This window comes from Phaethon lepturus, unplaced genomic scaffold, assembly GCF_000687285.1.
Source record: "Phaethon lepturus isolate BGI_N335 unplaced genomic scaffold, ASM68728v1 scaffold13679, whole genome shotgun sequence".
NCBI classification, from domain to species: Eukaryota; Metazoa; Chordata; class Aves; order Phaethontiformes; family Phaethontidae; genus Phaethon; species Phaethon lepturus.
Genome location: NW_010564225.1, coordinates 1 through 12575, shown reverse-complemented (window position 1 = coordinate 12575; position 12575 = coordinate 1). Strand labels below are relative to the sequence as shown.

Below are 12575 nucleotides of genomic sequence, written 5' to 3'. Positions count from 1 at the left end.
GGAAAGAGTAAAGTAAGTGATGAATTATCATCCTCTGAAATCTAGAATGACAGGGAACTGGAAATATACGCACTGAAGAAATCGTGCCTAGAATAGTGCATCTATGAAAAAAATTGGTGCTAGATCAAGTGGAATTACAGGAGCTGATGATGCAAAATTCCTCTCTCAAATACCCCAATAGCAATGAAGCTCATTATAGATCTAGTGAATTTTATATTCTCTGGTAGATCTGTTCACTGTCGGTCTTTGTTAGAAAGACACATAGCTATTGTACTATCCACCCACGGAGAGTATGACCTATGTCAACTATGAGAACCTTGGTGTCAAAGGAACCAAACCATCATACTAAAGTTGTAAAGGCAGCTGCAGGAAGCCAACCTTGCAAGCATTCCACTTCAGTTCTTGTTAATATAAGTGAACTGAAAACGTAATGGGCACTAACATACCCAAAGAAACAAATTTTTTGTATATGAATACTAGAGTGCAATCTGTAGACAACATCTTAAGACAGAATATATACTCTGAACTCCTAAGGTTATGTCTACCCACTGAACTTTAAAAGAGCTTAGAAACTTTTATTTCCTGTGTATCTGAAGCAAGGAATTCTAAAGAGTTAATTTATACAGCACTTGTGTTCATTTATACAGAAAGGCAAATATGCCCTATTTGACCTATGCCTCAATCCACCAAAGAACAGTCTAAAAAAGACAGCCTCTACATTTTGTATTGTCACAAAGAATTAAAAGATCTGACTCAGTGTATTTAATAGATTAAGATGGCGCTCCACGTTAGTAAGAATGTAAAGGAAATACTAATACATTAATAAAAGAAATCTATGAAGACTTCTTTTTTAAACATATTGCATTCCTCCAGATCACTGAAGCTTTTTGCTTATGAAATTGGTAATCTGAATCTATAATTTTAAAAGTACTGCAGTGGCTGGTATTCTTTAATCAGTGCTTGATTTCCGCAAAATTGTATTTTGGCTTACATTACCTAGATTATTATTTGTATCATAACCCCTTCCATATGATTTTCTTACAACAGTCATGAAAGGATGCTAAATAAGATAATGATTTAGGCCATTTAATAGTGATCAAATGAATCATGCTGATTGGTTAGAGATTTTATGATTTTTAAAAGATAAATAAAAAGAGTAACACTGAATACAAATTTTAAAGAAAAAATATAGAATATTATGTCAAAAAAGCCACTAGTAGATGACTGGAAGGGCTAAACATGAATACATTATTTTTTCATAATTTTCCTGAAGTTTGCATGAATATTCATGTTATTCTGCTTTACTTTTTCACCGTATCTAATAAAGCCAATCTGTAGTTACTTTTTATACATACCCCTTTTAATGGTACTTTGAATGCAATAAATCTAGTCCCTGGTATAGGCTGTCCAACTGGTGTCAAACTCCGCCATCTGTAATAAAACAAATATTTATTTTTAAATATTTTCAAATGACATGATTCAACAGAAGACACCAGCAGCTTCATGTAAAACTTCTTAAAAAAAATACTGATTCTTAGGATTAAAACTTTGGTAAAACAAAGCACATAAAAATTATGCTCCTTTAAAATGATAATAACAGTTATGTCAAACTATGTGAAGTATCCTTCAAATACCAGGCAAATCTGGTGCCATATTTCACATAGTTTGAATAGAATAGTTATTTCAAACTTCTCCAAGCAGAAAGATATGATAGTTATCTTTTTTCTATGGTGGACCATACAGCTACTAGCACAATACATTAAGATTTAGATTTCCAAACAGCAGGATCCAATACTTCCTAAAATTCCTTAACCACATAAGCAGGCAATCATAACAGATGTGCATGAGTTTGAAAAAATGACCAAAAAAATCCTGCTATGTAAGTAAAATCTTTTTTAAAATCCATCTTCCATTAGTAACCTGCCCGTTTCACCAAGAAACTAAGATCTTTTTAGATTAATTATAAGAAATGGTTATTACATATTTGAATAAAATTAATAAATTGATTAGTATTATTTTGGGATAAAAGAAAAGGGGGTTGCCTAAAAGATGCTGGAAGAATACCAACAGAATATTGCTACAAATATGATCAGGGCACAAGCTTATTTAGCATACTACACAGCTTTAATAAAGACGTTTTTATTGTTTGCAAGTCTAAAGACAGTAGCCATAATAAAATGAATCTTTATTCTCTGTAGAGCACCACCACAAAGAAAATACTTCTTAGCGATAATGCGCACAATTGCCGTTATCATACAGTAGAATTATGTCCCAAAATCTGCAATTATTCCATGAGTGGTTTCAAGATATCGTCAGGACATTTGAAAACAGTCTTTCTCCTTCCTCCTTCTTCAACTTCCAAAAAATTCCTCCCCTCAAAATGGTAGGACAGCATTTACAAACAAGTAGCACCAATATAAAGCAAAGCAGGTGGGTAAGGTTCAACAAGTTAAAAAGGATTGTTTATTACAGTTGGTGGAAATTTTTCAACTTGGCTGAATCTAACAGTTTAAAAAGTTATCACATGCTTGCATCAATCATTTAATTCACAATGAAATGCAAAGTTTACTTTCATTAAAAATACAAAGCTTCTAGATTTTGCAAATGTATTTACTTTGTAGTATGCTGCTTTTTCAAAGAAACATTCTTAACTGCACTTTCTCTTGGTACTTTGAAAAATACAGAGAATATTCAATCACACCAAAACTTGGCAAAAATCACCTAGTAATATGAAGACTTGTTACAATACTCAAAATACTAGCAACTCCAAAACCACAAAGAATTGGTATTCACAAACTCTACATTGCACTGAAAAAACTCTTGATGTATCACATTTCAGAGATTTGAATTTTTTTAATAAACTATGAAAAGCTTTACCTGAAGAGAAAAACAAGTTAATGAGCAGATCAATTTTACCTTCAAAGAGGTAACTTACTAAATTTAGGACTTTTGTGTCTTCTCCTCCTGTGAGGACAAATTATGAGCTCAGAAAATGCAGCTGGATGACCTAAAAATCTACGTGGCCTTTTTGCATTTTTAGCTTGTACCTCAACTATTAAAATACAAAACGTTTTCATAAGACTCTTTAACACTGGTGCCCATTCACTTACAATTTTCTGAATTAATGTTTAAATTAATCTCCTTTTAAAGGGGACATCCAACAGCTTCTAAATTCCTTTCTGATTTCCATAAAACCACATCATTTATGAAATAAACTGAATACTCTATTTTAAAATATTCTAACCACTTTTGCTTTGTTCACAAGTCCCATATGGGACTGTAACAAAACGCGGATGTTGGCTAGCAAAAGTCTCAATGAAATAGCCATAATTATACTTGTCATAGTATATAAATAACAACACTGTAATTCATAGATGCTTGAAAGTAACAGAAGAAACACAGCATGATGACCTTGGTGCTTAACTTGGAAGCATAACTGATACTAACAAATCAGGTAACAACCTACTTACATTAATGGCTTTAGCTCTAACTTCTCTTTTTTGTCTTCATCATGAGCTAAAGAACAGATTGAGGGCTCACAATGTAGACATACAGATGCTTAGATTAATGGATAACAAATGAAATAATAAAAGAGTAATAGTAACAACTCATCATTAGGAAGGCTGTTGCAGACAGCTGTCATGTAGAAGACAGATACAAGGTGAGAAGGTATAAGGGCAAGCTAGAGAAGTTTGCAGTAAAACCTTTTACTAAATTCTAAATTATTGCAGGAACTTTGTACCCCATGATTGCAACAAGGGAGTAAGAACAAACTCCTACTTCATAGATTCCCTCAGCGTAGGGTATTTGCATACAGAGAAAAAAAGAGCACATTCTCAATCACCATAGTTTGAAAAACATTGCTCAAAGAATTACGTATCGTGTATTATCGAAGAAAAGTGTTCAAACTTGAGAAGTCTTCCCAAGTTAATTTTTAAGCTTGTAAACTTTGGAATCTGGTACTTGTAAAATATGAAAACAAAAATCTGAGCCTGTATTCCATTTATCCTACTTTAAGAAGGTAAATTGTACATAAATCAACTAAGATCATAAACAGTGTAAATGGACTAAAAATATTACCAAAGCCAACAAAAACCACAACATGATGAAATAACTTAGTTGCAAGAAGCGCTCAGTTCTTCTAAATAGTTTAATTTTATCTCATCCACTTCATCTGAGGAAGGTACTAAATGCTGTGAACCTTATTTAGATGTATATTTAATCTGAACTAGTGTTAAAATTAATGACAAAGTCAGGTTTAATTCCAGCTCCTGCCTCTTGTTAATTTTAATAACTCTGGAAATTACTTGTTTTTATTTCAATCAAAGAAATACTCTTCCTGCTTTTGCTCTTAAACTTCCAAAGAGAATTAGAAAATGGGCTGTACCTAGAGATCTATAAACTAGTCCAGCGAATGCTGTCATAGAGATAAAACAAAAAAGAATTCAGTATTTTTTCAATTACTCTTTGGTGCTACCTCTACCAATAGAATGTACAAAATGCTTTATAAAAGTAGGATTTAATCTGACAGCCAGCCATATTCACATGTACATGTTTAGAAACATTTTGAAGGAAGGCAGAAGTAAAAAATCCCAACCACAAAAGACCAATTACCTTATGTAGTAAGACAATTTAAAAGATACCATAAATTAGAAATTCAGATCTTTTTTAACCTGCTTTCTCTTCGAAAATTATGAGTGGAAATCTGCTATAATTATCATAAACATCAGCAATTGGGAGCCAATAAGAAATGATCCAAAAAAGGCTTAAAAATCTTATTTTCTTTAATTACCAATATAACAAAGACTCGTAAAAATTCTGAATTTATTTTCAAATTAAGGAACTGACAGAACAATGCATCAGGATTACAGAGTTTGTTGTCAGACCTTAATAAACTTGGGGGTTTATTCTCCTGTTTTTAAAGCTATTTAAATCCTCCCAGAAAAAAATCTGCAAAATCAGCAAGAAACTCAAAAGCTGCTGACAGCTCTGTGGTAGAAAATGAGCAGAAGGCACTCTGTCAAAAAATATAAAGGGTATTTGTTCCATGTTATCTTTAAAATATTTTAAAAGGGAATTTCAGCATAGTGCTGCAGAACTAAACATTATCTCAAATTAGAAACAACAGATTGAAATTAAGCTAGGGAAATTTGGCTAAGGAAATAAATTCAAATTTGTTCTGTTGTCAACAAAGGAATAGGGTTGAGAAGTAGAGGTGACAGGGACTAAAGAAAGTAAAACTCTCACAGAAGTTGTCTAGATAAAGGCAGAAAAGACCAAAGACAACTGAGCTGCAGGTGGTAACTTGAACAGGAGTTACAGGAGCAAAGACATAAATAAGCATTTTAACAAGTATGATGAGAATTGTGATGCACGATTTGTGTCCTGCTTGAACTTAAGTGGAAGGAAGCAACCCAGGAGCCAAAGGTGTTATCACAAGTCCTGGCACCATCATCATTCCTATACCAATGACTAAAAGGTAATAGAGGCTCAAGTGAAAAACAAGCTGCACATGAAGTAGCTGAAAAACAGCAGGAAGAGTTTCCTGAAAGAGGTAGTGGCATCTTACTGAGACACAGACATGAAATTTATTTCTATGCCTAGAAATAAATCTAGGCATCTGTATCACAGAGGTAACAGCTCTGGCCATAGAACCGATGGCATTCACATTAGAAAGATGCTGTGATAAGAATCTAAAATAGAATCATGTAAATTCAGAGAAACACTGCAGCTTCCCAAAACAAATAATAGTCAGAAAATATATCTAGGAAGAAACTGAAGTCTGAGAACTTCTGTACAAAACACAATGGTTGTCAAATTGCAGACAATCTAGGTCAGCATACATTATTATATATTCTATTATTGTCATATTATATTTAAGACAAACATAATCTTAAAACCTGTGATATTTCTGGTCCTTTTAAAAAACAAGCAGACCAAACCTCCTTCAGAATCTCGAGAAGTGTGTAAAAAGAACTGCAAATCATACTCTTAAGTTTGCATCAAAATAGCTACGATAGCCTTTTATGGGCCCAATATGGTAATTAAAATTTTTCTGAACTCTAAACCATCCAAAGCCATAATACAACAGAATTTGCATGTTCAAATAGTAAAGTAGTTAAAACAGCACTTGCACACACATGATACATTTTCAATTACAGCTTTATTTTTCTAAGTTTTCAAACAGGTAAACAATCCTTGGACTACATGCAAATCAAGACCTGAAAGTCAACAAAATATATAAATTAACCAATTATTTAACTACTTAGCTTTCACAGTTCCCACTTCCCTATCATGTTTTGTCTTCATCACTCCCCAACACCATCCATTACCTTAACACACAGGCAGAATTTTGCTTGCTGTTCTAAACAAAAGAATCACTTCTTGGTTGAGAAAAAGCATTAAAAATCAAACTAAAAAATCATTCTCCTTTCCCTTGCACCATTTCCCTTGCATCAACTTCCCTCTGAAATTTGTGTGATGCTTGAATGTCTTCCAATTAAATAAATATAATTTTATTGATACCACAAACTCTAGTCAGCTGATCTGTTAGAGGTTTTCAAGTCTAGTTTACATGAAAATATATTACTCTGTTTCTCCATTTTAATTTAAATGAAAAGCATGTTTTATTGTCTTTTTTAAATCTAAAACATTCAGAGGTATTCAGTAGAACAGAAAAGAAACCAGCTTCACAAATCCTAGTAAAAGTTCACAAGATATGTGATCTAGATTAACCCAAGCATCTAGCAGCAACATGCTTTGTAACAGCAGCAACCAGTGAAATGGCCTCTGCTTGAGAACAAAAGGAAACAAACAGCAACAAACTTAGAAAAACACATTTAAAAAACAATCAGCTCCAGGACCACTCAACTGAGGCTCATCAACAGGGCCTCCATCGCAGCCTCCAGATTCATGTGGGATAACAGAAGACATTACAGAAATGCCCATGATAAAGACAAGCTTGCAGTAAGTTTGAGTTAATATTGCTGTATTTTGCATAAATCTTGCTATTAAAAACCAAAAAATAAATGTGATAGCAAAGACGTTTATGTGAGTTTTTAAACTTACAAAACCTCGTATCAATGAACGGCAAAACACAGCATAGAGTGTAAATATCAGTAATACCTGTAATTATTCAATACAATTTTGAAATCTAGTTAAGAAAACTTTATTCATTTGTTATGAGCATAATTCGTAGCTGTTAAAGTAAATCTTACTATGAATCAATTCTAAAACTTAGAAAATTATACTGGAAATTATAGCTACTATATCCCCTTAACAGAAATGTTAAACTAAAATATGACAAAACTGTGTGTTCCACACCTGGCTGTACTACAAGTTTTAACTGAAGCACATCAAATATGCAGCTGTAATTCATACTCAACCTTTAAACAAATTGATACCCTAGTATTTATTTTCTTCTGTGATTTTTCAAAAGAAAAACGTTTCATATAAAGATATTACATATGATTTTAATGGCAAGCTAGACAAGAAAGCTACTAAATAATTCATAGGTACAATACGATGGGAACACTGAATTGGAAATCATTTGAAAATTTCATCTCTTCAGTTTGTCAGATCTCAGTAACAGTTATATAAAAATGCAGAGCACAGCGAACTGTCAACAGATACCCTACAAGTTCTTTATAGCAAAACAGTTAGAACTCACTGGTCTTTCTGAAGCCTAAACCCACTTTAGATCACCTATGAAACTGATGTTTACATTAGCATATGCTAAAAACCCCCAAACTATAATACCTCTACAGAGTAATTATGGTATTTTTGACAGGGAAAAACTTTAAGTATAAAGTGCGGAATATAGTGTGGAAGTATATATTCCACATATAGTGTGGAAGTAAGCTCTCTTTATCTTTCCATGTGTAACATTCAGTTCAGCAATATCGTGTTCCAGTATTCCACAGTAAGAAAAACTAGTACTGAACTCAAGGCATCAATTCAGAATGATTTTCCTCTAATAGTTAAAAAATAACTGTTAGTAAAACAGTGTAAATAAGTATACATTACTCAAAAGGTACAGTGGGTGGAGAAGTAAGTTCAGAGAGCAGTATCCGAAGCTATGCTTAACTATTCAAGGGTTTCTACAATTCTGGAGCTCCTCATGAACATCTATGATTATGAAGCAGTTATGAATTTAGAAGTTACCTGGGAAAGTGAATTTGAAAACACTCAGAAAGTATAATTATTGTAACTGTAGAAAAACTCAGGTCTGAAATACTGTCAGCTGCAGTAGGATCATTTAGAAGATACCATTTGGAAACTCTTCTCGGTTTTTCGGCTACTGGTACTGCATGATATACACACAGCTTTATTTTCCAAGTGGCTTACATAACTTTATAGACATCAGATTCAATACTATTCTGTTGAAGAAAAGACAGCCTTACAAAGACCATAACAAACTGTCAAGACAGAACACATACTGAACAGGTCCAAAGCAGAAGGAAGGGAATATGGGAATATAGCTCTTAATCACCTGTTACTACACAGACTTCTCACTTTGCTTTTCTTCAGCCCTTGTAAGTGGGATACAAATAAGTCATAGTTTGTAAAAAAATAGTGTGGATGTAAAGCATGGGAGAAAAGTTTCCTTATCATGTCAGTAATAGCATAGTTTTGTACTTGCTGTGGTGTACTGTAACACAAAATATGGGCCTTCAAGTCTTATAGCAATGTTTTAATTAGGTATTATAAGAAGTAATTTCTCTCCACCTCACATTTTCAAATGCAAACATTCTATGCCTGATTGTATGAAGCACTTTTACTTTACAAATAAACTCTCAGCTTAGGGTAACCCTTCTCTCCCATCCACCCTTAAACATGCACAATCAGTTATGCCACAGCCTTCAACATTCCAGTCTAAATGAAATGCTGATGCTTTTAAGTCTGCACAGAAACAATTCAGTTTAAAAAGTATGTTTATGGTCCATAGGCTGAAATAATTCGGCTTTGTCCTTACAATAAAAAGATCCCACTCCTGTTATTTTTTTTATACCATTTAAGGGAAGCATGCACAAAGGTGACAGTTCTGCGCATGCTTTTCAGAACTGCACCTGAGTTTATGAAATGAGACCCACAGTAGGATTTTGGATGCTGATATACAAATATGTATAAATCTGTAAAAACATCATAGTATTTTATGACTGTTTATTATATAACTTGAACTCCTTTTACTGGCTGGTTCTCCACTAAGATATTATAGTATACAACTACTGAAGGACAATAGCATTTCAGACAGTGTGAAGAATGAGAACTTGACTACATGGTGGAAACCACACTGCAAGGGGTCACCTGAATCCCTCTCTTATACTGACATCTCACTTCATTACAAAACTACTTCTTCAGCACTAGTTTCTAGAATTGAAACTGCAACGGACACTATACGCTTTAGCTCTGCTCCAAGACATCACTGGGAAAAAGGGAGAAATGGTTTTTGCTATGAAGGAATGCAGGAAGTCTTACTTCCAGTCCACCTCCTCCTCTCGCTGCCGGAGCAAAGACTGTTACAAATAGCATCAGATAAACATTCAGGGCTAGGGCTGAGTGACAGGGACACAAGAATAAGAGTGGGCCAAGAAGAGCAAGGTACAAGACCTGCAGTACAGATCCAGTGGCAACACTGGCAATTAATACCACTTTAATATTACTTTAGGTGCTGAGTACACTCAAAGCGCTATTATCTAGCAAGGTTGCACAGTGCTAACACACAACTCTCACATAAAGGTAATTATACTGCAGACACAGTTTGTAAAAGGTAAGCATAATTAGCTGACCTGTTTAAAAAAAAAAATCACCATTTGTTGTTTAGTCACAGTATTCCTAGCTACTTATAACTTAACTGAAACCTCGAGTTATTGCTTTAATTAGCATAATGGAATTTGGATTAAACTGTTAAGAACTGTATAAAGTATTGAGATAGTGACAGAAAAACGATCTTAAATGTCTGTATGTAGTGTGACTTTCCTTTTTTATCTACTCCAGTGTTTCTCTTGCAGTTACTGTTAGATCTATTGCTATTACAAGACTGTGATATGATTGAGGTTGTACTTCCACAGTATGCTACCATCTGGACTGGTCCTTATGCTATCGCATACCACAATCTCACTTCTGCCAACAACTATCTCTGCGGCCAGTAAATCACACGTGCAGGGTCACCTAGGTTAAAACTAGATTTCCTTACGTCCTCTTCCAGCGTTCACCGCTAATCCACAATGAAGAAAAACAACATGCTGTGCTAGCACAAGGAAGACATCAATATATTGCTGCATGAGACTGGGAGACTGACAATTCCTTAAACTCCTTTACTGCCAAAAGCCCAATACTGTGGATTTGATCAATCAAAAAGTAAGTATCTGGAGAAGCTGGAAGCACTTCACTATCATGAGCTTTGTCAGATGGTAACACTAACTTTATAACCAATTATTCCACAGTAGATGTTTCTCTCCTTTAAAGATACACAGGTATTAGTTTTAAATCATAGAAGCCAAAAGTACAGTCCACTGCTTCTTCCATACTTAAGAAATGCATGTAGCCTGAAAGCTGCTCCAGTTCAAATGCAAGGGGGGGGGAAAAAAGGAGAAATTATTCTCAGTCTTAGTAATAATTTCCAAGTACGGAAAAAACAAGGAGGACAGTTATTCTTTCAGGCTTTCTGCATTACTGCTTGCAAACCTAATCCACTTTAGCTCAGTTTTGTCCAACTTTTAACTGAAATTTCATAGAAACTTTCAGAAAAAGACACACTTAAAAAGCCTTTCTCAGATGTTATTCTAATTTTAATCCCTGAGTTTGTCAGCTATGAAAAAAACTTGTATCTTGAACAAGCCAAAAAACAAGTATCTTGAAGTTATTTTAAAAGTTTTGTTCATCTTTTGTTTCTATTTATTGCTTTTAGGCCAAGATATTTTGCAGTAAATCATACTTTTTGTATTTTAGTGCTCCCCCTAAGAATTTTCTTAATAAACTTATTTAGCAGTTCCCCTGAAAACAGGATAATGTCAACTTTTTCTCAAATAACATCTAAACTGCAAGTTATTATCCCCTTACAGTGTGCCTTTGTTTCTCAGTACACCCTCCTCTCCAAGAAGTTTGTACTGATGTCAGCAGTAACACATGGGTTAAAGTTTTAAACTTAGAATTCCTTCCTCCCCATCCCAGTAGAATTGGAGAATAGAACTATGTATGTTTTAAATGAGATCATTCTGTGGTCTCCATATGCACTCCTAATCAAGTCATAAGAAAAGACTGTGCATTTGAGGTTTTTTAATTATTATTTTTTCCAGTAAACATTTTTATTGTCCTCTTGCTTAAAGCAAAAACACGGGATGTTTCTGGACCTGAAGCCATGAAAATATTCCTTGATCACATGCATGCAACCACCTGCTCGCATCTTATCAGTTCTTCCCTCACTACTGGTAGCAAACATCTGAGCAGTCAGAAGGATGGACTACTCTCTCATTTCCCCAGTAAGTATACACCTGGGGGTAAGAAGGTTAGGAAGAAGGGACTGTGTCTGGCTGATGAAGGACAAGTGTTCACAGACAGGCTGGAGCATTATACTCACCTGGGGGACGAAGGGTTGGGTTGTTCCTGTCTTGGAGAAGATACCTACCTTACCTGGCTGTAGGTGGTGAAGATGTTTGTGGCAAGAAAGCGCCTGGGGCAGTCAGTGCCCCTTCTCTGCGGGCAGGACTGTGCCTGCTCCTGCCTCTTGCTTAGTGTGAGGGATACTTACCCATCGGGGATAGTATTCTTCTTTACCATGCTGAAAGCAGGAGCAGGCAGAGCAGGAAACAACGGTGAAAGTGGGCACTGCAGCAAAGGAGAGAGAACCGCGCAGTTAACACGGTGCTAATCTCTTTCTCCATCAGTGGGCCTTTTCACAGGGCTGACTCTCACGTAAAATAAACCACGCAGTCAGCTGGGGCTTGAAGCCACCCTGAACAAGTTCTGCAGCTTGCAAGCTAGCCTGTTTTCTCCACTGCTACAGTACAAGAGGGAAAGACAACTCACCTCCCCTCTCCAGGAGATCAAAGAAACAGAGAGGAGAGGCAGCAGGTTGCTCTCTAACTCTAGCAGCAGCGCTGCAGAGATGAAGATCTTCCTGGCAGTCCCTTCCGTCCCGCTCCTGTGGCCGGGAGCAGTCTGTTCTGCCCTTGTGCTCCCACAGCTAGAACTCTTGTCTCAACGAGAAGAAACTCCAGGCAGCTGCAAGAGGCGAGGCCGGCACCTCAACAAGGGACGGGCCATCACCTGCCCCACGCTAACCTAGACGGGTCCGATCCCGCTTGATCCAGGGCACCGTCAGCGCCCGCCGATCTTAGTGGGACCACGGCAAGGAGGAGAGAGGCGAGGGGAGTTGCCCCCCTCCGCGGAGGGCCCATGTCCGCCGCTCCAGAGAAGACGCTTGAGGCTGGCGTGCACCTCCTTCCTCAAAGCCGCATGTCCCCGCGAACGCAGGGAGCCCGGGCAGGACCGCCTCCGAGGCCGGCTCGGGGCGCGCGCTTAGCGGGAGGCGGCTGAGCTCGGGGGAGGGAAAAAGGAAAAAAAAGAGACCGAGG

General features: G+C 36.2%; 1 protein-coding gene across 1 annotated transcript in view; it reads right to left on the bottom strand.

The window, feature by feature from the left end:
- LOC104626788 overlaps positions 1-12398 on the bottom strand; it is a 23995-nt gene extending 11597 nt beyond the window's left edge. The window contains exons 1-2 of the mRNA XM_010294809.1: positions 12283-12398; positions 1356-1431 (exon numbers count right to left, since the gene is read on the bottom strand). Coding sequence (XP_010293111.1) covers positions 1356-1431; positions 12283-12398 — 192 coding nt within the window. The remainder of the gene's footprint in view (positions 1-1355; positions 1432-12282) is intronic.
- Between the last annotated feature and the right edge of the window lie 177 nt (positions 12399-12575).